Source organism: Drosophila obscura, unplaced genomic scaffold, assembly GCF_018151105.1.
Source record: "Drosophila obscura isolate BZ-5 IFL unplaced genomic scaffold, ASM1815110v1 contig_1, whole genome shotgun sequence".
Lineage (NCBI taxonomy): Eukaryota > Metazoa > Arthropoda > Insecta > Diptera > Drosophilidae > Drosophila > Drosophila obscura.
The window spans coordinates 1702210-1728108 of NW_024542679.1; the positions used below are offsets into that span (position 1 = coordinate 1702210).

The 25899-nt window shown below is 47.2% G+C and overlaps 1 protein-coding gene across 4 annotated transcripts in view; it reads right to left on the minus strand.

The window, feature by feature from the left end:
• Positions 1-25077, minus strand: part of LOC111069601 (regulating synaptic membrane exocytosis protein 2) — a 36209-nt gene extending 11132 nt beyond the window's left edge. For 2 of the 4 annotated variants that reach the window (XM_041591750.1, XM_041591753.1), the window contains exons 1-12: positions 24955-25077; positions 20885-21020; positions 18306-18640; positions 16073-16321; positions 15721-15971; positions 15383-15649; positions 15064-15305; positions 9386-9510; positions 8881-9100; positions 8594-8658; positions 971-1152; positions 135-874 (exon numbers count right to left, since the gene is read on the minus strand). In XM_041591750.1, the coding sequence (XP_041447684.1) occupies positions 135-874; positions 971-1152; positions 8594-8658; positions 8881-9100; positions 9386-9510; positions 15064-15305; positions 15383-15649; positions 15721-15971; positions 16073-16321; positions 18306-18640; positions 20885-21020; positions 24955-24990 (2848 nt within the window). In that variant the 5' untranslated portion in view covers positions 24991-25077. Of the gene's footprint in view, positions 1-134; positions 875-970; positions 1153-5247; positions 5499-8593; positions 8659-8880; positions 9101-9385; positions 9511-15063; positions 15306-15382; positions 15650-15720; positions 15972-16072; positions 16322-18305; positions 18641-20884; positions 21021-24954 lie in introns of those variants that run through there. The other 2 variants (XM_041591752.1, XM_022359733.2) reach the window with 2 other exon arrangements.
• Positions 25078-25899: the final 822 nt, after the last annotated feature.

Here is a 25899-nt window from a genome sequence, read left to right on the forward strand (position 1 = left end):
ATAACAGTTATAAGCAGCCCATCAGCTACATAGAAGCATCTCAAAGTCCCCTCCCTTGTGCATACATATGCATGTACATATGTATGTACTCCCCTTGGATAGTCCCGTAGATAATATTGAACACCTGTACTCACGTCGCGATCCCATGCGCTTATGCTGCTCGGTGCCCAGACTCATGGTGCGTCCCAGTTCGCCGCGGACAGCCTTCAAGGATTTCAAGATCTCATCCGGATCGCGTCGAGCCACGGAAGAGCGACGCCGTCCCACAAGATACGATGTGGGTGGCGTAGCCATGGCGTCCTCCTCGAGCCGCTGCTTTTCGGCATCCTGGAAACTCGATCGACGCGAGCCCGGCAATGAGCGCGAGAAGTCCTTGCCCAGCTGGTAGACCTCCACCTCCATGGTCTCCGATTGCGATGAGCCGCGCCGGGAGCCCGCCATCCAGGCGGTGTCCGGATGCAGCAGCGTTGCCCCATCTCCAATGGAGTCTACCTCATCGGAGATGGATCGCTGCATGTTGTAGTCGCGCCTCAGCAGGCGGCTCACATCGCCGCCACACGGTGCCCCGGCCCCGGCTGCAATGGAGCCCCGTGGCGACACACTCGGCGACTTGCTCATGCTGATGCCACGCAATCCCTTGGTGTCGTCCAGCCGGCACCAGATGGCCTGATCGTCGAGGAACGCCTGCTGCAGCTCGATGCTGCATTCGCCCAGGAATATCGATTCGGTGTGCGGCACCAGATCCCACAGCTGTATGTCTATATAGCGATCCATCAGGCTGTCGGCCTTGACGTGCCCAAATGTCAGCGTCGCATTCCAAATGGGATTCTGTGTGGGTCGACTGACCTCCGTCTGCTGCACACAGCCATCGCCGCTGCAGAGGGATTAAGAGAGGCAGAGGGAGAGGGAGAGAGTGGATGATGAATTAAGGCAGATTGAAATGGAATTATGAGGCATTAAAATCACTTACCATTTGGGCAGTATACGGACCTTGGCATATGCCTCTGGCAGATTGCCGTGCCCGTAGGCCTCGTCCCTTAGCGCCAGATCATCGGCGGCCATCAGGGAGACGACCAGCTCCTGCCGCTCAGCGTGATACCAAACCTGAATCTGGACACGTCCAGAGACCATTTTCTCGCGTGCAATTTGTTCCTGCGGCGGATGGAAATGCTCATTAGTGGGTAGGGACACAGAAGCAGGAAAAAGGCAGCTAAAGAGAACGAGAGAGAGAGAGAGAGAGAGCGAGTGCCTGCTGCTAGGGAAGTTCTACTATGAACTATTTATGTATTTTATGTATTTTATGTATTTTGTGTATTTGGGTTATTCATCAGCCTATTGCCTACGCAGTGGAAAAAAAAGCACGCACGACTTTTGGGTCGCCTTTTTGGCTATTTACAGCTGTTTTGTTATCTAGTTTGGCTGTACGCCTTCTCGTGTGTGTTGTGTGTGTGTTGTGTGTGTGTTGTGTTTGGTGTGTGTGTGTAGTTTCGGTTGTGTACATAAACTGAACAGCGAAATGAAAGCAATCAAAACGCAAATAAAAACTAAATTAAACGAAGCAAAAGCAAGAGACAGCGAGAGAGAGAGAGAGAGAGACAGAGAGAGAGAGAGAGAGAGAGAGATACATAGGTGGAACATGCTATATAAATTGCAGTGCACATACCCCTCGGGGGTCATGCCACGAACACAGCGACACGACACATAAATAGAATGCAAATTATGATGCTGCCACACACACACACACACATACAAGCAAAAATGCAAACAAAGCGGAGTGCATGTGTGTTGCATAAACAAAAGCCTCCACACACACATCTACACATCTACAGATAAACAAAGAGCGCACCGCAAATGCAATCTACAATCTGCAATGGTGGGCGTGGGGGTGGCGGTGGGACTGTTATATCTACTATTTTTCGTACGAGTATGACCCACCAAAACGGAAGTCATTGCGGCGCAGTGGCGCATAACGGTTCGTTGGTGCCCTGTGGAATGTGTGTCCTAGTGTGTGTGCTAGTTGGTAATGGCGTGGCATCCACATATAACATATTCATTGCGTGTACATGCGCACACCCACACCCACACACTAAAACAGTACAAATACTAGCAGCAGCAGCCATGAATTGACTTTCTCTGCAGCAGCAGCAGCAGCAGCAACAGTAGGAGCAGCAGCGGAAGCCGCCATATTGCAATAACGTGTACCGAACGGAAATGGAGCCCGTACACGCGGCAACCAACCACCAACCACCTCCCCCCACCCACAACACATGCTGCTGCACCATTCATTGCCAACTGCGAACTGTTGCTCGGTTCTTTGGCAACTTTTTATGCCCGAAAAAAAGACGAAAATTATTACGTTATGCCGCCGCCGCCCGCCCACTCCTCTCATCTCCGCTCATCTGTGGAAATCGAATTCGTGTCGGGACTGTTTATAAGCCACAGAGAGGAAAAGGACACGTAGACGGGGGGAGGCTTATTTATTTGTATCTACAGGTAAGCAGGCACATGTACTTGCTGGATTATTGGAGTTTATCAGGCAGAGCTGGAGCCAGAGCTGGAGCCAGAGCCATAGCTGGGGCGATAAAAGCCTAAGCACTTGAAAACTTTTCAACCCAGCCCGGAATACCTCCCACCCCACCGCCCTGTGCCTGTCGATAATCATAATGATGAAGGCTCCCACCAGACAGTGTCAGCGAGCGTGTGGGTTGGGCTGGGCGTTTCTCAATTGTTGTTAAAAGTTTTCTAATTTTCGACATTTGAAGCATTTTATGCCTCCCAGCTGTCAATTAAAGGGGCGACAGGACAGGCCCCCATCTAGCCCGAGCACCTGTTGCTGACAGAGCCGCAGCGGGCACTAAGACAAAAAACTGAACTGTTGCCCCGAATGGACGCACGGACAGACGAACAGATGGGGCTGTGTACCTTTCACGGGGCGCAATGAAAAACTCGCACGCCAACTTGACACTTGCCCGACAGCAGCAAACAGTTTTGGGTCTTCGTGGGGCTGCAAAAGTTTCGCCAGTCGAGAGGAATATTGCGGTTTCCGTTTGTTGCTACTTGTTACTTCTATTCGCAGATTTAACCGCTGCAAAAGGTAACTCAAAGTGACAGAAAAGTTTGCGCCAAAGGTGCGTATGAGTAATTAACATGCCAGCACAAATAAGGATACACACACAAGCACACACATACATCAAAGATATATACAGTAAAATTATACATATAGTCTACTTATATGCTGAAAATACACAGCAACAATTGTATTTACAGCACACAAAAACCTAAGCAAAAATAATAACAAGGAACAAGGAATTGCCGGGCATTTAAAAGGAATTCATTACGACTACGATTGAGTAAAAGTCATTTGCAAATTGTTAATAAAATCATTACATTCAATAAATCAATCAACCAATCAAACGCATGGCGTTGAGGCTTAGGGTGCGGGTTGCGGTGGGCGGTGGGTGGAAGCAGCACAGCTCACAAGTCAATCACGCGCTGCAATCGCGATTTGGATGACAGTCATAATACTTTCGGCTGTAATTTCGTTTGTTTTGTACATATATTTCATTTGGTTTTACTCGGGTTTCTGTTTTCTGTTTTCAGATGTTTACCCCTCAATTTTTGGGTAGGTTTCTGTTTCTGTTTCTGTTTCAGTTTTCTCGGTTTTCAGTACAAGTTTTTCTTGCATTTGTTTTTTTTTTTCAAATTATTTTTGTTGTTGGTTTATTTAATCTGTTTATAGCCATAACTCGTGCCAGCTGGGGTTACATTGGTAGTTTTGTACACAGGAAATGAAAATTGAGTTCAATGTTCGTATACAATTATAGCATATAGTTAGTTAGGTAAGTTAAGTAGTAGATATATGTATATTGTTGCATGTGGGTTGTCGTTGTAGTTTTTGTTTATTTATATAGTAAGTATTAATCGCAAGTCGTTCAAGAGAAATGCTAATCAATCGGTTCAAGACGTTTCAAGAGCCACTAAATGCTATTCAAAAACAAATTCGTAGACTTAGGCGTAAGTTATATGCAAATTAATCTAAAATGCAAACCAAAACAGAAAACATACAACAAATGTGAAAGAATCTAAGAGAAAATTCAACTCAAATCGAATTGGCAAATCAGGCAAAAACCCAAAAACTTAACTCAAACATTCTTGTATCGTGTGGTGTTTATTTCTTGTTCTGCGGCCCTACACAATCATGGACAGCGTGAATACCCTGGACAAAACATAAGTGCTGCCAATGGACCAGCCATCGGCATCAGCTTGATTGGTCTGTTGCATCAGTTTCTATAAGGTAACATCATGGGTACATTACCCACACACAATGGGCTTTTGTTGCGACAAATTAGCAAATGCAAAACTAAAAGGCATTTAGGCATTGGTTTTAATTACAGAAAATGTGTGGACGATAAACGACAGAGTGTATGTGTGTGTGTGTGTGTGTGTGTGTGTATGGTACAGGGTTTCGCTTCGGAGGACAGCTAGGAGGATGGAGAGTGTAAAGCAAATACAACACTATAGTTCCTATATACATACAATATATATAGAAGAGAAGGGGGAGAGAGAGAGAGTGGCATAATTAGAGAGTCAAAGTCGGGTATTATGCAAAGCCAAACCAAGAAGAGAACACAACAGAACCGAAGCGAAACGAAACGAATGGAAGGAAAAGAAACCAAACGTAACGAAAGGAGAGTAAAGTAAAGGTAAACATTCGCTAAGCGAAAGCCAAACAAAAGCTCATAAATTGACGGAGAGGTAAAAGTGAGAGTGAAAGTGGAAATCGTATACAGGAGGGACACAGACACAGACACGGTATGCGACAGCGGCAGTGGCAGTGGCAGCGGAAAAATCACAAGAAAAACCACGCAACAAGCGAAATGAAACCAAAGGGAAAGAACAAGAAAAATGAAATGAAAGCATTACATAAAGTAAAAGAAAGCGCACTTTACAAAATACATCTCGATTGGGTGGGTAGGTAAGGGGTTGGATTGGGGGGAGGGGCATTACAGAATAACTTATACGAGTAGAGCCTAGCTATATTACACTGGTATTGTTATTAGGTATTAGGTATTATATCATTATTATTATTACGTTCTGTTTTAGTTTTAATTAGTTTTCTAGCGGGTTTTGGGTGTGCTAAAACTGTACAGTATATAGGGTATATGGAGTATATAGGGTATATAGGGCGGGCTGATTGTACAAAGAGTACTTGTGATACTTTTGTGAGTTGCTTTTGTGTTCATTTACCATTAGATTGATGGCTTCGTTCAGGTGGGTGGTGGTGGGAGCGGGAGCGACGGGTCAACGATTATGCTGCTGCTGCGGCTGCGGCTGCTGCTGCTGCTGTGCGAAAGGATAAAGCTCAGAGTCCAGAGAGGCTACCATTTGTTGGCGGGGATTTCAACTTCAATTTGTGTTATTGTTTCGGTTTTGTTTGCAGTTAAATAGAGAGACTTTATTTTTCACGTTTCTTTTGCTTGTCTTTTCGCTTGTTAAATTTTTAGTTTTAGTTTTAGTTTTAGATTTCTAGCACATTGGTACGCACATTCTGTGTGGTATACATACGCATTTAGAGACTAATACATATAACTGGATGTATCTATATATATATAGAGTGGGTGTATCGTATAGCGTAGGGTTTGTTCGTATGTAAATGTACACATACAACATATACATACATGTAGATAAAGTTTGTTAATTTGCATGCTGCTGCACTCTGCACTCTTTTCAAATTAGTTTCCACTTACAGCCACAGCTGCTGGTATTACGTTTACGTTACGTAAATCTAAAAAAAACGGGGGGAATGGGTGGGCCGCGGGCCGCGGGCCGCTGCAACAAGTGGCAGTCATCAGTTCAGGGGACACTTGCAACCTGCATCTTCCTCACATACAAAGCTATGGAGCTTGGCTTGGTTGTAAAGGTTTATAAATTTAGCACATAATACAGTTACCGTTAAAGTTACAGTTAGAGTTACAGTTAGAGTTACAGTTAAGGTTAAAGTTACAATTAAATGTATAGTTAGGGTATATGTATATGTTAGTTACAGTTACTGTTACAATTACAGATACAGTTCGAGTTTCATTCTTCGCTTTCGCTTTCGCATTCGTTTCATTTTGTTTGGTTTCGTGGTGTGGGGCGTGGTGTGGTGTGGGGGCTATACAAAAAGTGTTATCGTGTGTGTGTGTGTGTGTGTGATCGAAATCAAAGTTAAATGTTTATCACCCATCTGACAGGAGTTACACAGCTAAAAAAGCATTCATTTAAGGTTTAACGAGTAAATTCATTTTGCCTCTTTGCCTCCATTGCTAATCTCCTCTTCGCTTCTTCGCTTCTTCGCCTCTTCTCTTATGCTTCTCCTTCTATTAGTTTCTTAAACATGTATAGGTAGGTGGGCTCTCTCCACAGAGTTCACTTCTACTTCCGCTTCCGCTTCCGTTTACGCTTTCGCTTTCGATTCAACATTTAGAAACACATCAAAACATCACACATCACTAACAATGACATACAAACGCGTATATGTATGCAGGGGTATACAGTAGGTACAGGTACATACATACATATATACATACAGGTGTACAACTCCAAATAAAACACACACACACAGAGATAGTATATGCACATGTGTGTGTGTATGCATGTATGTATGTTGGCATATAACTGCATGGGGTAAGTACACACACATGCATATATACGGGTATACATCTACATATGTATACATATATATTGTACATACATACATATGTACATATATGCATTTAGGGATTTCTTTGGGTATTTCTTTGGCTTAAAAACACATTTAAACATTTCAACAACAAACTACTGGTATTTTTGTTTTGTTTTGTTTTGTTTCTTTCTTTTTGTTTGGTTTCTCAAATTGTGGTTTTTGTTTTGTTTTGTTTTGTTTTTTTCAATTATTTTTTTGGTTCGTCTTACTAATTATCGTAAATTCAATAACATTTAAAACACACACACAAATATTGTTAAACTCTGTTTCGCTACAAATTTTTGCACTAAATAACATTTATAAAGATTTCGGTTTATCTAATGTATATATTGTATACTATATATATATATATAGGCATAAGTATATATATATTTTTCTATATATACGGCCCCAGCTGAGACCGAACTCAGACGATCGATCGATTGGCGGGCAAATTATTAATTATTAATTAGTAGTTTTAGTTTTAGTTGTAGTTGTAGTACGAGTACGAGTTCACTTCGGTATTCATTTAATTTCATATTAATTCATCTTTGTATTCTCTTGTGTTCCTTAGTTATTATTGTATCAATTCGTAGAGCCTAGAGTACTAGCTGGTCTACACAAGCGGCGCATATATATTCGGCGTATATCGCAACTATATTCCGGAGTTAGGGGGGTGGGGGGAAAAAGGGGAGTGTTATCAACACGAATAGACACGAATGCTAGTTGTTTTCCGACTATCAGTTATCAGTTAAAATGCTATAGATATTTTCGCTTAAAACTCTATTGTTTTTGGTGCTTGTTCTTACGGTGTTTGCTGGGCAATTCGATTGCCACAGGCAAGAAGAATCTTCAACAAAGGGACAAAAACTGATTTGGAAACAAAGAACGAGTATACACACACAATATCTATCGAGTACGAAGTACGAGTATATCTTTGAGCATCTCACAGCTCACTTTTCTGACTAAGTTTAGTAGTTCGCCGCTCTGCTTATTTTTAACCATCTACATATGTATGTATATACGATTAGTATGTACATACGATACATACATAAACATGTATGTATGCACGTACGTTCTATATATGTACTATGTATATATTGTTTTTGTTTTCTCGAAATCACTAAGTACTACCAACACCGACAAAATAAAATATATGTAAGTACATCTTGTGGTTATAATGACAGAAAAATAGCAATGAACACATTTAGTTTATCCATTTTCCACTTTGGTCATGGTCATGGTTATGGTTAATAATCCAAATTAAAAACAATTCAAATCCAAATCGTAATCAACACAAAACAGAAATCACATCGAAATCAAGTAAATGTTTTTCTTTTCTTTTTCTTTTCATTTAGCTACTGTTTGAAAATCTGGTTTATATGTACGAGTATGTGTTGCCAAAACGAAAATGGGTTCCAAAGGGCATGGATCTGTTTATCGTTGAATCAGTGACTGGAAAATGGTGATTTTTCATATATGTATAATATATATGTAAATATATTTAAATAGCCTTGAAGCTGCAATCAGATGCAAGAGAGAGAGAGTTCAATGCATTTCGTGAGCACTTTGTGAAAGCTGAAATCTTGTTTATGTGTGTGAGCGTGTCTGCGGTGTGTGTGTGTGTGTGTGTGTGTGTGTGTGTGGGTGGGGCGGGGGAAAAACTGCTGCAAATGCTTAAGCTGCATTTAATAGCCATTTACTTTAGGTATTTATAGTATACGGTATGCTATGTATATATGTATATAGAGTATATAGTATTTATAATTTGTTCTTTTTTTTATTTTTATATATTTAATATATTTGAATATTCGGGCAGCAGCTCTCGGACTGGACTGCTCCCCGCGAGCCTTCGCTTACGCAAATGAATAAAACAAAATAGTTTTATACCGGAGTTTTTGGTAATTTCCGTCTTGTTGGCGATGCTGGTGATTTGTCTGTGGTGGTTTCGGGTTCTGTATTCATTATATTCATACATTTCGGTTTATCATGATAAGAAGTAACAAGAAACGAGAGCAAAACAAATGAAAAAATTATGTAAATGTCAGATATGTTTACATACAAGGTACAAGGTATATATATATATATATATATAGAGAGATATATGGCATATATACATACACACAAAACAATGTAAAGGCAGAGAACTTAGTTGGGTAGAAGCGAGAAGCACTTACCCGCAATGAGGCCCAGGCCAACGGGACCATCGCCCGAACGTCGTGGTCCGCTCTGACCACCGGCATTGCCCGGCGGCAGATTCTCATCGAACAGATCGCACATACGAAAATCGGTGGCATGCTCCACGAGCAGTTCCACAATGTCCCCGGTGCGATCCATGATGGAGCAGACCTCCTCGAAGCTGCGGTCGATGAGGGACATCCCATTCCATTCGAGTATCTGCAAAAGTGTGCAGAATGTTTGTTTGGCATTCAAAATGAGAGCAATACACAAACCATCAATCATCGGGATATTAATTTTCGGCTTTAGCTGTTGACAGGCCTCATCTGTTGGCAGGGTGCGGTGAGCCCCTCGAGTGTGCCAGTGCCTATCTGTCAGTGATCCAACTAATCACTCGGCATACACCCCACCACCCGACACCCGATACCCTTGCCCCACTATATAGCATACCCTTTATGTGTGTGTGTGTGTGTGTGTGTGTGTGTGTATTGAGTGCTCACTCACCTTGTCTCCTTGCTGCAGGCCATTCTTTTCGGCCGCTCCACCCGGCACCGTCCAGACAATGTACGCAAAGAGTCGGCCATCGGCTCCGGTCTTGCCACCGACCACGCGCATCCCAAAGCCACGTGCTGCAGGAATAGACAATGTCAAAAATAATAATAAGATTCAGAACAAATTCAGAGCATTGAGCACTCAGCACTGGAGTGATTAGAAGTCAAGAGCAGAATAATCAATAGAGAGCGTCGCTTGAACTGGCCGAAAAAAAAAGGAGGAGCAAATCTGTGGCTTGCCGCTGACTGGGGGGCACGTAGTGGGGCAGATACAAATTTCGGGCATGTGGCAACAATTTGCGTTGATTTCATTTGCACTTTGTAGTGGCCTGCTCACAGTCTGCCCTTCTCCCCCTTTCAGAAACGTTGCGTATACGTCCTGTCGTCTTCGAATATTTTGTTTGTTTGCTTCAGCCCCCCCACCCAAGTGTCTGGCAAGTTTTTCTGCTTAGTCAACGTGTTCGGACTCGTTTGCTGTCTTTCCTACACTCTCCACAGGATGGATGTGCTGCTGTATATTTGTCGAGAATTTTTCCCAAAATGTTCGCACAAATTTCGCATTTATTTGTTCTTGTGCGGTCTTGGACCTGGACTTGACCGCTTTGCCCCGATGCCTGACCCTCGTTCGACCCTCTGAGGTTTATCGACATTTATTGCACTTTAAGTGTGCGAAATGTGCTGAGGGGGCAGTGCTGGGGCAGATACTGGCACTGAATCGAATTTCCCTGCCAAAATCCAAACAATTTAATTAATTAAATTGCACCTCTCGGGGGTGGCATTGCGGGTGGTGGGGTTGCTGTGCAGAGTTCAGTTTCAGGTACTTATCATTCGGGGCACAGAAAACTAATTTCAACAATTTGTGCACCAAAAACTTGGGAAAACGGATTTCCGGCGCTCGCTCGGTGGGGGCCTCGGTGGCCTCGAGGCCCGGCACAGCCACGACATTCAAGCGCTTGCTGCAGACAATGGCCAAAGAAAGTTAAGCAGGAACCAGCGAGAGAGGGAGAGAGCAGGGAGAGAGGAGCAGGAGCACTAGCAGCATCCGCGATGACAATGAAATTGTGTCGCCAAGGTGAGCTCCTTTGGAGCAGGAAGGACGACTTGCCTGCCAGCCTGCCAGCCTGCCTGTCGCATGGCAGGTCCAAGTTCTAGCGCCGGAAATGGCGGCAAACTTGTGCGCCGCTCCCCGCACCGACCCGCCCCCAGAAGTATGCAATAAAATGTTGCGCATCCGCCATCGCTGTTGATTCAGGCGCATTGATACCCAATTAGGGGATAAGGCAACATCCATTCCATTCCATTCCCAATCCATCCCATCCCGCCCTGCCCTGCCCCGCCCTACCCTTGTTTGTTGAGTGTGTTTTAATCAAAAGTTTTCCTTTTTTTTTTCTGCCTCCCCCACGGCCCTAAGACGACAATAAAAACGATATAAATAAAACGCAAATCCTTCTGCTGTCAGCGCAGCAAAAACGAAAAAAGCAAAGAAAATTCCGCTGCGGACAACCCCAACCTCAAACCTGCCACAGATTATTCATTCGATGACGCAACAGTTTTTGTTTTTTTTGGGTTACGCGCAACTTGCGGAATGGCCCGGTATACGGGACACTGTGTGCCACTTTCTCCTCTCCTTTTGAGCCGGCACTTAACATGCACGAAATGTGCGCGCTGAGTGAAATTTTCGATTGCGGCACGGCACGGCCCTGGCTGTTTGGCTATTTTGTTTGTAAAGTCTTTTGTCTCATTGTCTCGACTGACCAGCACCCAGCGACTCCAACAGCCCACGAGATTTCTGCTGTCCAGCCGTCCAGTTGCCCAGCGATTTTGCCCGCTTTTACGATACAATTTGTTTGCCGGATGCCGGAGCTCTTTTTTTATGTGGTCATCATTGGGATTTAATAAGCCAAACGAGCAGGAGCAGACCTGCAACACAGAAAAGGTGTACGAGCATTGTTTATGGTCTTCCAAGGGTCCAGTCCAAGGGGTTGGGCTGTGGGTTATGGGTTATGGGTTGGTTATTCCTACTTGGAGCACTCATTTCTTTTGTTGAACGAGGGGCGCAGTAATACTCGCACAATGCCAATATGTTGGCATTGGATTGAACCAACATTTGCGGCATTATTACTCAACGGAGGGGCAGCAAGCATAACCTCTGGCAGGACATGGTGGAGAACACATCATGCGACATCGAGTATACTACCACCTTTGAGCTGGCAATCGAAAAGTTTTCACTCTGTTCGGTTTTCTTTGACAAGTTTGTAATTTGTGCTCGGATCGCATGCAGCACAGTGCCTGGGCCAGGGACAGGGACAGGGACACACACAGACACTGCTCCACATGCTTCGTAATGACATTAACAGAGCAAAGTTTTAGCTTGAAGGACTTAATCGATGCACACCTCTGCACGTTGCACGTTGCACGTTGCAGCTCGCTTCTCCCTGGGTGTGTTTGTTTGTGTGTGCATCCTTCCTGCGGATGAGTCATGGGCGTTAGTGGCTTCTATCGGCTGTCATAAAAATTGACTCTTAATTAAACTGGAGCAAAGCAAGGGCGAGCTGTGCCAAGATTAAAGCAACTCCTCAAGGATACATAGTTGGCATATGGTATATGAAGGAATTGCTCGTTTAAAGTGTGCCAGCCCCAGCCCCAGCCCCAGCTCAGTCCGCCCACCTCATGTGGCAGGACTATGAAAAGGCACTCAAGTGGAAATCTAAGGACTGCGGTGAGTACTGCTCTCTGCTGGGCTGTGCTGGACTGTGCTGGGGGTCACCTGTTGACAGTCGAGGGGCATACACGCAATGCCAGCGTCAGCCCCGAGGTTCGTGATTTGCAGTAATAAATGTGCGAGTGTGCTAGTGTGCGAGTGTGCGAGTGTGTTAGTGTGTGTGTAAGTGAGGCTGCATAAAATTTCATTAGGCGTGTTAAGGCGCCATTTCGAGCTACACTTTCACATCCTGTGGAGAGTCCTGTTTCTGCTCGCCCACCCACGCCCCCCGCCCCTGGCCGATTAACAGTTGCCATGGCAAACACTTAAACTGTTGCATAATTGAAGGCACAGTCGAATGTTGGCAACAGGAAACAATTCAATTACATGCCCCACTCGCCAGCAGCAGCAGCAGCCAGTACTTGCCACTGGCTGTTGCACTCGATGAATGGCCATTGCGGCGGGGGGGGGGGGAACCCTAATTAAACTCCTCCATTAGTCGAGTGCAGCTGCTAATTACGGCCACCTCTGCCACGAACGAATGTTAACGCAACACACAACAAAAAATGTGCACCATGTTCGGCATTTCAAATTACAAGGCATCCCCCGACATCTGGCGCTGCGGCGCTTCCCCCTGCTGCTCCACTGCATCCTCTGCATTTGGTATCCACTTGCCACAACCTTGCGCCAGTCAATATATCAAGGCAAATTGCAGCACAGCTGCCACAGCCGCCTGCATGCATGTGCGAGTAGATGGGTGCGTGTGCGGGAGGCAGTCCTTGTGGTTAAGCCACACGGCAAGCACAAGCAGACGCACACCGTCTCAGGTGGTATACGTGGTAGGGAGGATATGGTTGGCCAGGGGGGGATACAGCAAATACCACCAGCAGCAGCGGCAGCCAAGGAAATGGTTTAGCACATTAAAATTCCACTTGCTTCGTTGCATATCAAATATGCCGGGTAAGCAGCCACAGCCACAGCCACTGCCACTGCCACGGATAGACAACAGAAGCGCCGCTCTGGCAAGTCGGACGGGGGAGTGGGATGAGGGATGAGGAGCTTAACTCATGATACGAGGACGAAGGTGGCTGGCTGGCTGGCTGGCTGGCTGGCTGCCTTGTCGTGTGTTGCGTTCCCCAGCTTCTGCTGAGGCTCCTCCTGATGCTGCTGATGCTGATGCTTATACGCATTTGTTGGGTATTGACATTCTTTTTTATGATATGCAAATTGAAATTTTATATAAGCAAGCGCACGTCGCACAGGTGACTAACTGACGGTAAAAAAGGGGGAAAAACTCTCTGCTCTGGCAGCCATCCAGCCAGCCAGCCAGCCAGCCAGCCAGCTAGCCAGCCAGCGGCTAGTTATTTTGATTGGAATTATAGGCGCTCGTTAGGGGTTGGGGTTGGGATTGGGGATGCTGCTGCTGCTGCTGTTGTTGGTTCATGGCGTATGTCTGATACTCTCGTACTCTAAGCGAATTAAGCTGAGAGCTGCTCCTTCGAGATAGTTTCCCATGCATATTCTACTTGGATTCCTGGAGCATTGTGTATCCACCCTGAATGAGATCGAATGAAATGCGTTGGTAGCCAACTGGGGGAAATGAATTTCCAATTTTGGATATTTTATGTTGCATCCAAAGTGTTGAAGTATTTTTCACTCGAGCTGGGAGACTGTGAAAATGGTGAAAATAATTTCTGCCTCTCTGGGATGCGCTGCTGTCCAGTTTTTTACGGCTTTCGAGTGCAGAAAAGTGTTCTGTTCGGTGTAAGCCATGCATGCATCTGGCCAGCACACACAAACACACATACATATATACGTATATACGTGTGCGCCTTATTATTTATGGCCAGCAGGGCATAAACTTTCCACTGGCATTTGGCCGTGGCATTTGGTAGTAGTGGCCAGGCGAGGTCAAGCATTTCTGGTTCGATTTTTTCCTACACTTTTTTATGCGCTCTATTTGAATATTCTCTGGAATTCTAATGCCCCTCCCCCCTGCCCACTCCCCACTGCCCATCGCTCTCGTGACTATGTGCCATGGATATTCCGTATTGATTTTGCTATGGCCCGATAATTAAAAATTCATTTGGGCTGCCGGGCTGCTGGGCTGCTGACTGGCCTCTTGAGGAATGCAACAAAAAATGCATATAATTAAAACCCGATCCACATTCACAGGAGACACACACACACACACACACACAGACACGGACACAGAGAGGGAGCACACGAAACAAAAGAGAGGACACGGACACACATTCAATTCAGGGGAGTGGAGAGGCGAGGACCCACAATGCCGAGCAGCTAAATGTCGTACATATATGTATGCCCCGCACCTTACTCGTATGCTGGAGAGCGGGCAGAGTGGGAGGAGTGGGCTGCTGTGTCCTTGCCACAGTGCACTGACAAAGCACCGCCCCCGAGGAGAGCTCCATTGAGCCCCATCGGTGTGCCTTTATGTCGATGAAATCCGCTCAGTGGCTTAATCTGCTACCAGTTTTGCTTCCGCTTTGGGCTTCATTAAGGCCCACGGGTGCCCAAGCCACATTATCCACCAGCACTTTGTTGGGGGAAGGAATTAAGGAGCGCAGCGGTGGACCCACACAGAGTCACAAGAGGTCTGGCGAGATGACAGGAAACGGTCGTCGGTTTGGCCATTCTGCCGGTCGTTTGCTCTCTCTGTCTGTTCTGTCTGTTCTGTCTGTCGAATTAGCATAGCCAAACGTTGTAATGAGTCTTGTTTACTTGGCCATTTCCGGCACGGTGCGGTGCGGTGCGGTGTGCCGCAACCAAGGAAGTGGCGGCAGCACATCAACCGAAGCCGAAGCCGGAGCCGGATGGCAAAGCTCTCCTTAAATGGGCAAACGCCACTGGGCATCACGCCACTCGGACAGACATTTGAGGTGGAAACCACCCGCCCTAAGCTCACTCACTGCGGTGCGCCTTGTCCGTGGGATCCCGACGCAGGATGATGCGCCGCTTTGATGCACAAATCGGTCCCGAGTCCACGTCGTGTATTACAATGCGTATGGCCTCGCCATCCATTGAGGTCTGACGGCGTGGCGCCTCCAAATCCTCCAGATTGGGGCCCGTGAACGCAGCCATCGGTGGCGGAATCGAGGCGGGCGGTGCCGCTGGCAAGGCCCCGCGATTCTGCAGCATTGCAATGTCGGGTCTGGAGTGAAATAAATCAAATTCGTTTGAGACTCTCTGAGCCGGCGGAAATTCCTTTTCCTTATTTCTTTTACTTACAGCTGTGAGCCGCGTCGTCGCATGCGCCGGTCGTCGTCTACCGTCAGCACGGGGCTTCCGTGGTCCGGCGAACCGGGCGAATCATCGTTCTGCATATCCTCCGAGGGGTGCGGCACCCGGAACGAGGGTCTGCGCGAGCCGGGCAGCTGTATGGGTGGCATGATGCCGCCGCCCTCACACGGCGACCGCTGCATCTGCTGCTGGCCTCCACCCGGCGACACTCCGCCCTGCACCAGTCCCGGAGCAAACACATCGTAGGCGGACTTTCTGTGGGCCCCCCCCCACAGCCCCAAGCGAGTGTGAGGATGTTGGCCGACTATTTACGAGGATTCGCTTACCTGCGCGGCATTGCTGGTATGCCCAGGCCGGAACCATCCGCTGCCATGCCCAACGCCGGTCCACCGCCGCCCATGCTGCCGCCCACGGGGCCCGTCTTCATGTCATCGTCGTAGCTGTGCTGTCGGGCCACCCGGGAGCCACGCCTGGACTGCATGCGCGATAGGGGCGCTCCGAACGGTGGCTCCTGGCCATCGCCACGCGGGGGACTGTTGGAGCGGCTGGGCGCCATGCTGCGGCCACCTTTTAGCTGCTGCAAGGCCGCAAGACACAAAACTCCGTGAAAGGTAAAGTTAAAGTGCTTAATGTTCGGCTGATGGCAGCCATAAAGTCTCGTTGGGGCCGCCAACTTACCCGTTCCAGCTCCTTCAGCGAGGCGGGCGAAACGTCCGAGTGTCGCCGCAGTTCGGGACTGCGCGGCGGGGCCAAGGCTGCGCCGTTGCTGGGGGCCAGGGTCTGGGTGCTGCTGCCCAGCTTGGCGTCCGAATGCCGTCGCTGCAGTGCCTCCATGACGGGCACATCCAGCATCGAGTCCGTCGAGTCCTGGGGTATGCAGACGCGCGAGGCCATCTTGCGGCGGCACACGCTGCAGCGCCACATGGTCTAGCAGGAGCAAAGGGAGCCGCATGGCAATTAAATTTCAGTGGCTACGCAATATCAAGTATACGCAACGTTAATTAAAACCGTCGGCTAAGCGGCGGCTCCTCATATTTATTAGTGGCCTGGCAAGCTCAAGAAATGCCATTATGCTTTGGCCAGTTACCTGCTCGCAGTTCCGTTGCTGCTTCTGCTTCTGCTTCTGGCTGTGGCAGCGAAAATAAATATTAATTACTTTCTGAACAAAAGTTGTGGCACGTTGCACGGGCAAATTCTATTTCTATTTCCAGCAGAGCAGCTGAAGAGTGGCAAACGGAAAGGGAAAGGCCAGCACAGGTGTCTCTCAACCTTCAGGCTGCATGCTGCATGCTGCATGCATTGCACTTTCCACTTTCCATCTTCACTTCCGCAGAGAAACGCCCGCACAATGCTCGTTACATTTCCACCTGACTGCCCCCGCCCGGCGGCCACTTCAATCATCATGTGTCGCCGCACCATTTGCAGTCACTGCCGTCACTGCAGTCACTGTTGCGGCAAGTGTCGCTCTTTTAATTAAGTTGCAGGTTCTATGCGTATGTGCCGCACGCGGGACGCGAAACCGAACCCAAACGCAGCTGCAACTAGCGACCAGACCAGGCCAGGCCAGGCTCTGGTTTATTGCTTTTGTTTTCCCCAGGTTGCAAGCACTGTAATTACATAGTGTGTGGGGCAACGTGTGGCAGCGTGTGGCAACGTGTGGCAACGTGTGGCAACGTGTGACAGAGCTGCCCCAGTAGTTGATGATCCCATCAAGAAATCGACTGAAAAGTTACTTCACAGGAAAGGTACGAAGCAACGAGGGGTGTGCCAAATTTAACATTTAATTAATAAATCTTTTCGTATGCGTAATCTCATTATCGATTCCCAGAAGAGAGACAGAGAGAGAGAGAGATTGCGAAAACTAAGCCACACAGAGACAGAGAAATATTTATGGCTGCTCCTTAATGGAGACTGGGAATCGCATTCCTATTTACACACGAAATGAATCTCAGACAGGGAGGAAGAGAGAGACAGAGAGACGGCGCTCCATCTCTATCTGCAATGACCATTATCCATTATCCATTATCATCGGCTATGACTGTGAGTTCATATGGCGGCTTAAATGATTATTTCATACATAGCCCCGCAAGCCAGTCAGCCAGCGCCAACGCCAGCCAGCAAGGCAGCTGCTAAATGTCCAGGGCGTAGCCAGCACCGCAGCAACCAGGCCCATAATTACGCTCTGTTTCCCTGTGTGTGTGTGGCTGTTCGTGGCTGTGTTCATGACGCCCATGAACATCAATTTCAATTAGCCAAAGTGGCCAGGTTGACAGACAAACGTTAAATTTTATGTTCAGGGCGTTGGCTGTTGTTGGCTTTGGCGGTTGGTCGGTCGGTCGACTCCTTGACAAATTGCCACAAGTGAAGACAATGTTGCCACGGCCGACTGGCGGCTGTGTTTGCGGCTCTCCTGGCCTATCAATGATCATTATGCGGCAAGTATTGACAGATGCTCCCACAAGGCGAAGCGTACCAAAAGGTGCAACACAACAAACCCAACTAGCCAGTGGCCAGAGGGGGGAGGTGGAGGTGGAGCTGGATGCGGATGGGCCATTTAATCTCGTTAATACACGGCTTTTATCTTGTTGATGCCCCATGGTGAATGGGCCAGAGCGAGGCTATTGTGCCCGCTGTCCTCTCTAACGCTGGATAATCTAATTTGTGGCTGTAACCCCTTTTGCAATCATTGGATTGTTGTGGCACCCTCCACTCCACTCCACTCCACTCCATACATACATATATACATATTTTCATATTAATTAAGTGCTGCCACTGCCGCTGCATTCTATGTTTATTTTTGCCAGCGTCGCGTCCACTGGGCAGGACATTGCCTAGTGGCCTGGAAGTTGCTGGTCCCTGGGACTGGACTGATGTTGTTGCAACCCATGCCCGCCCATTCGGTGGTACTTACCGCATCCTCGTGCTCGTCCAGCTTGCTGTAGCTGGCACAGTCCTCGCACACCCGCTGCTGGCACTCGAAGCACGTCTTGTGGTAGTCGTCCGGCTTGAAGGACTTGAGGCACACCCTGCAGGCCCCAGCCCTGCGTCCGGGCTCCTGTTTGGCCGCTGCCCCGCCTCCACCACTGCCGCTTGTCGTGCTGTGGTTGTTGTTGTTCTGGTTGCTGCTGCTGCCGGCGTCCTGCTGCTGCTGCTGTTGCTGCTGCTGCTGATAGCTGGGCGAGCCGTAGCTGCCGCTTGTGTCCGCATCCGTTGGCACCAGCGAGGGGCGTGGCGACATTTTATTAACTTTGAAAAGAAACAGAGAAAAGGGAGAAAGTCATGTAATCAATTTACGAGGAAACTAAAGGGCGCCCATAAATGAAAACTTGTTGATTTTCAGATACCGCCCCAACCCCACCACTGACCCCAATGGGGGCCCCCAAACGGGGCGTGGCATTAAAGTCTAGTTCAATTAGCCGACAGTCCATATAATTTATATGCTGCCACAGCAGCGGACAGCAGGCCACAAAATGCGATAAATTAAATTATTATTATCAGCGGAAATTCACTGACAGCCATCGAAATTAACAGGAAAATGCAAATGGAAAATTTCTAAATTGAATTATCCACTATATTCGCCATGTGCAGTGCGCAGGCTACACCATCCGTAGTAAGTGCAATAAAATATCAGCGTTTTTCTCTCCTGTTTCGCAGTAAGTTTCAAACTGAACTTTGAAGCTTTTTAGTGGCAGCTGCAAAGCTGTCAAAAGTGAAGCCTTTCAGTGCCCTAAAACAGCAGAAGGGAGCAGGGCGGGTATATCCACAGAGCAGCTAAATATGCACATGGTACGGGGGGTTATCCAACAGACCTGCCTTAGGGTATCTAAATCTTCGGTACCTCCATAAAGGCAGGCTCCTCTTTGCTGTTGCACTGCACTTATCCTCACATTTATTTGTGTGACTGTGTGTGTGTGTGTGTGTGTGTATATTTCACCCTTGAGAAAATGGTGAAACTGTTTTATGTGGCACTGGGGAAAAAAAAAGTCGCGGTGCATTAGTCACAGTCAGGAGGACAGCAAGGACAAAGGCTCTGCTGCTGGCTTCTGCTCTGTCGGTTGGCTGTGCATTGCTCATACGCACAGTTGCACCTTGTGCTTTCACCTTTCGGCGCTTGACATTTGCAGCCCCGTAAAAGTGGCAAAAGCAAATACGAACGAGCCTGAAACAATAAAGAGTCGCCAAGTGCTGCATGCGACAAGCTGCATGCTGCATGCAGCCTGAGCGGAGAGGAGAGGAGAATCATGTCGCAAATGCAGGCAAAACAAAAAAAAAACATAAACGATTGCACCTCAAGGGAGCACTCAGCAGAGAGCACGGAGGGGCCAGGTTGGGGCCCAGAATAATGGCAACGAGCTGCCACATAAAGTTATTAAGGCATTTGCCAACTTTTTTTCTCTCCCTTTCCCACAGAATTCCTGTGCGAGAATTATGTGTGCCTGAGGCACAGTTTTGGCACTGGCACACGGCAAAAAGTGAGACGAGACTGCCACAAAAACTTGAAGAAAACTCGTTGCTGAGAAATGCCAGTGGCAAGGTGAGGCGGCCAGGCAACAGAATGTGGCTGTACGCTGAAGGTCCTGCTGCTTTTTCTGTGGCTGTTGCATCTCCTGCAACTGCTGCGATTATCCTCAATTATGTGTCCAAGCAGCAAGCAGCAGCAAGTGTCAAAATATTTGCACAAATTATGGGGTGCAAACAAAAAGGAACTGCGACTGCGACTGCGGCCAGCGTGTGGTTCTGTCTCCTCGTTTTACGAGACAACTAAATAAACATCGTGAAATAAGATTTCATTTCTTTCTAATAAATCTGATGGCACCGCCATAAAATCAACAAGCCACAGAGGAAGGAGGACGGAGGCAGCAGCAGCAGCAGCAGCAGCAGCAGCCAACTAAAATGCGATAAAAAATAACACAAAAGTCAACACAACATTTTTCGTGTTGTGATTTGCAGTGTCGTCGTCGTCGTCGTCGTTGACGTCTCCCCATTCCTCCTGCTGTTCTTGCCACAAAACTGAAACTGAAGCTGAAGCTGTAGCTGTAGCTGTGGATCTGTTGCTGCTGCTTCCCACTGGTTTTTATTGACTCTGGATTTGCTGTGGACACGCGGGAGGGCTCGTCGAGCCACATTTACGGTCACCATAACAATGGGAATGGTAGCTGCAGAATGGCGAAAGGGGGAAAACGGGGAACTGGGGAATGTCCGATGACTTGGTAATGGTAATGCCGATGCTGATGCTGATGCATTGCCACTGGTACGTAGACGACCGACACTGACCCTTTGCACAATTCCAATCTGTGATGCAAACGAGCGTAAGCGGCAAAATATGGCGTATACGCACCGTTACCCAGGGAATGCTCATTGTTATGAGCAGCAGTCACTCCACCACCATACGCCCCCTGCATTGCGGGATTGCTTGCATGGCGATTCCAGCCATAAATACGCATGCAATTGGCATGAATGGGGCAAGGATAGCCCGCCCTGCCAGCTTACCTTTGTCTGTTACGGTGAGCAGCGACGAGGAGAGCGTGGCCTTCATCTTGTTCAGGGCGCCCGTATTGGAGGCGCCGCCACCCGAGTCCGTGGCATGCTGTTGCCGCTCGTTGGACGGCTCATCGGTGGCCACCATCTGCAACGAAGGAGAAAATAAAATAAAATGGCAAAAATCATGAATATCTTTTGGGGCCAACATATTGAACTGTTTTGGCTTCTAATTGCTGCATAACGGCAACGGGCGTCGGCACCCCCCCGACCCCCGTATGCGCTGAGTTTTTTCATAGTTTTTCCATCAGGCTAAAAGTTTTACTAATTTCCCTGGAAAAGCTTTAATTCGTAGCAGAATTTTCCACCCTTTGATTGAGTTATTTTGTGCAAAATCATTTGCAGATTATTGCAGAAGGAAAACTAGGAAAGGGAGAGCGAGCATGATGTAATTCCCTTTTCGGATTAGGTCTCAGATCCATGGGGGGGGCGAGCCCTGGAGACACCTTTTGGAGTCCTCTCAGATTTTCCCTACGCTTTTCCGGCCAGTCATGCCGTGGTTCAGTTCGGGCAAGGTGAACCGAAATGCCTTGCGTTTTATTTGATTTTCCGGGAAAACCTGCTCCGGCTGCTTCTTCTCCTGCCGCTGCCGCTGCTGCTGCTGAGGCGCAACAAATTGCCAAGAAATCGTAAAGTGTGGCAAGTAATTTTTGATTAAACAAAGCTGAAGGAAAGCCGAAACAGAAACAGGCTGATGCTGCCCCTGTGGCTGTTGCTGCTGCTGCTGGGGAGGCTTTCCAAAAATTGCCGTCATTCTTTTTAATACAGAAAGGTGTAGGAGAGTGCGAGTGAAAGCGAAAGTGCGAGGGAGTGTGTGTGAGAGAGGAATAACAATTGAAAGGGCCGAAAACATAAGTGCTCTCTCTCTCTCGCCCCTCCGCTACGCACCGCTTTGCTCTGTCAGCGTTTTATGAAGTGGAAATTTTCTATTTGCCAAAGCGCCAACGTAAAACCGGAACAAACAGACCAGCCCAGCCCATCCCAGCCCAGCCAGCCAGGCAGCAAATACACTTGCCTATGAAGGACATCCACACACACACACACACACACACACACACAGATAGTAATACTCGCACACACAGAGATACAAACTGCTGGCGCAAATTACGCTAAGTGCTTTCGGCTGCAGCATTTTCGGTTGCCTACCTTTCAGGCCTCCTACTAACAACAACAACAAAAAAAAGAGTGTGGATGAGGGATGTGGCTGAGTGAGGCGTAGGGGGGTGGGGGGATACTAAGCGCCATCTAGTGTCAGATTATGGCCGCTTTGTGCTACATTTTTGATGATGTCATTTGATGTTTGTGGCTCGGGCTATATTCAAGCTGCGGATTTATGTTTCTAGCCTGCGCAACCTTGTGCCCTGCCAAAGCATTCCATTCCTGCTCCCTCTCTGCCAGCATCCCGCGCTCTTCCCTCTCGCCCAGCATCTGAAATCTTAGTGTGCTCATCGTAATGTACAGTTGTTTGTGTTGGGTGGCTGCCCCCCACCCTTTGCAGGTAAAAGGAGCAGCAGCCACAGCGCACACGGGTTGCCACCTTTCTACGCGTGGCTCTTCACCAACTTAATTTATATGCTCAGATGGCTGTGGCCATTTTTCTTCAGAGCGGCTACACCTCAGCTCGTATTCTTCGCTCAGTTTTCACCTCCCCAACCCCTTTACATCACTCACTCACACACTCACTCACTCTCTGTCGCTGTCGCTGTCGCTGTCTCTATCGCTTCTCCTGCATACACAATTATTACCGTGTTAATTTTGTCATTTATTATGATGATTTTTTGTTTGTTGCTGTTGCTGTGCGTCTGGGGCTTCTCAGGCTCTTATGACCCGAAGCCGCAAATAGTTTCATGTTTAGTGCCGAAAATTATGTGTTGACGTTTAAGTGGTGCCACAGTTGTTGTCACTGCCACTGCCACAGCTACTGTGGCTACATGGCATGCTGGCAGCAACAATAATATGCTGGCGCTGGCAATATGTGCTCCTTTTATGGCCGCAAAGTATGCCACATAAAAGAGGCCAGGCACGGCTGCCAGCTGAAAGAATCTTTTCTTATGAATGAAACTGTTGGCATAGCGAGCAGGAGGCAGCCCCCTGCGGTTGGAAATCAATATGAAATGAGGCACACAACAAGCACCAACTATGCACCACTTAAAAGTTGCCAGCAAAAGTTCAGGTCATGTTTCATGTGGCAGGCACGCGCGCAAGTCATTACATACGGACAGACCGACCGACCGACCGACTGACTGACTGACCTTGCTGCTGCTGCCTGTTGCAGCAACCGCACGTTTTGTTGCCTTCTTCCTTGCACAATAAACTGCAGGCGGCTGCAGGAGATGTTGTGGCAGAGTGCGGCGTAATGCATGTGTGCTGTTTGGTCGGTCAGTGTCTGGCCACAGGCTAGTCCACAGGCGAGACATCAAGCAACCGCAAGGAGGAGCAGGAGGAGGAGAAGGATACATGGCATGGCATGGCATGGCATGGATAGAACTTTACATCAGGAAACACTATTAAGAAAATTGCTGCAAATAAACTGCAGCATCTTCTCTGTCCATCTCCTGTCTCCCCTTGCAGCCACCATGTCATTTGTGGCCCACTTACTGTCCTTTGATGTTCTCTGTAGTTCTGTCGCATTTGTCGCCCTTCCCCCAACCCCGCCCCAGGCATATCTTAGGCATTTAAATGTGCCAGCGAGAGGAGAGCAAAAACTTTGTGCGAAAATCCTTTTCCTAACGGACTTCTTTTGCTAACCAACTGTCAACGGCTTTCAGGCTCATCATCATCATTGTCTTGAGAGTTTTGAGCTGGGTATACCGAGATACCAGACTGAATCTTGGCCAAGACCGCTTTGATTTCGTGCTTCATTTGGTCTAATCAAAACTTTTGCCAAACTCTCTCTCTCGCTCTCTCGCTCTTTCTCTCTTAGCAAACAAAAATCTGCAGCATTTAGTAGCTTGGCATTTTGCTTGTCAGCTGGCATTTTCCTTTCCCGCTTTTCTTTTAATTTTCAACTTGGTTTTTATTAACTTTGCTGAAGAATTTTATGCCCAATGGGAATTTTCTTGGAATTTACACTTTCCTTACCCATTTCCCAGGCCAATCTTCCTTTTTTTTTTTCTTAGTCTCTTTCCTGGTCCCTTTTTTCCCTTTTGTGTGCTATTTTTGGCTTCACACCGCCCACAGAGACGACTCGCTGTATCGTTGTATAATTTCCGCATTTCACAACAGCAACAGCAACAATAACAAAAAAAAAAAAAAAGGGACAACCAGGGCAGGTGCTTTCGCAGGACAATTGAACCGCTTCGATTGCTGCGTATCCGTTTGGTTTTCCTTTCTTTTCTTTTTTTTTTTGTGTATATTTTTATACTTTTTTATTCGTTCTTCATAAACAGTAAAAACCGACAGCCACCGTAGGGGAATGGGCGAAAACTCAGTCAGGCGACCAAAAGCATTTAAAGGGCTTTTTAATTAAAAAGTTTTGTTTGTCCACCCTCCCCCACCCAACAACAGTTTGTTGTTTCTTGCTGAATCCCGTTTCGAAAACAGAGCTTAAACGATCTGTTCAGGTCAGAACAAGAATCCCCAATGTTTTACCTCGTTATAAATGCAATTGAAAAACGTTTTCATTTCGTCTGCTCAATTTCAATTTCATTTGCTTTCGCTTTTGCTACTGCTTTTGCTTTTGTTGCATTTCATTATGGTTGCTCATTAAATTTTCAGTGCATACTGCCGCATACTGTCGCATGTTGTCGCTTGCCGCTTGGCAAGTAATTATAAAATCACAATCACAAATGGCACAAATGAAATGAAATTAAGCATAAATTACGGGGCATCTGTCTGCGACAAGAAGGAGGGACACACAGACAGAATCAGTACCAGAATCTCTCTCTCACTCTCTCTCTCTCTGTCTCTCTCTGTCTCTCGGGTTCTGACTCTGACTCTGTCTCTGATTTATATATTCATTAATTAAAAATCGAAGTGTCACTCCCTGCTCGAGGGACCTGTCGCTCGCCCTTGCCACTTACCTTCTTCATGAATGTCATCACATTGGTTGGCAACATTTTGACAGCGTTTCCTTCGTTTCCAGTTTCCAGTCCTCCGTTGCTTCTGTGTGTTTAAAGTGCAATTAATCACGCATACGCCGTGTGTACGTATGCTGTATGCTGTATGCTCGGCTCGGCTTTGTTTCGGTTCTTTTTGTTTTGTTTTGTTTTGTTTTTTGGTTGCTTTTTGTTCGTTTTTGTTGTTCAATGTTCAGCTCGTAAGCCGCTTTAAGTCATTTCAATTTGAATGGTTCTTCGGTATGGTTTGTTGCTGTTGCTGTTGCTGCTGCTGCTGCTGCACTTATCCTTGTTGCTGTTGTTGCTCCTCGCTTTTGGCCATATTGTGCTGTGTATTCGCTTTGCTCGTTATGCCCTTCAATTCGATGGCCATTTTTCATTGGCCATGTAAATAGTAGGCATTGACATTGGGGGATTGCACACACACATTCAGCCTCATTCAGCCTCCACTCTACATATTCTGGCTCTCTCCTTGGTTTCTGGCTGGCTGGCTGCCTGGCTGGCTGGCTCTCTCGTTCCGATTGATTTATGGCATCCGCTTTTGCCTGGGTTTAAGCCTCACTTATGTGCCGTATTTTTGGGCTTTTAATTAACTTTTGTCCATAATTCACAACTGTTGTTATTATTTGCGTTGCGTTGCGTTTCGCTCTGTTGCTCCTCCTGTGCAGCTGTGCTCCTGTGCCCAGCCATAACATGAAAATACATACACAGAATAAGCAGAAAATTATAATTAGTCATTTGGCCAAAGGCACAGGAAGGGAGAGAGGCTGAAAGTTTCGCTTAAAGTATAGCCGTAATGGGCCGCTCCGGCTTACACCGTACTTAAGTTCGTTTCATAAATTTGCCTACGATAAGCATCGGCAGTTACCCTGCCTACCCTTCCACGCTCATGAGAGCTGCGCTCTGAAA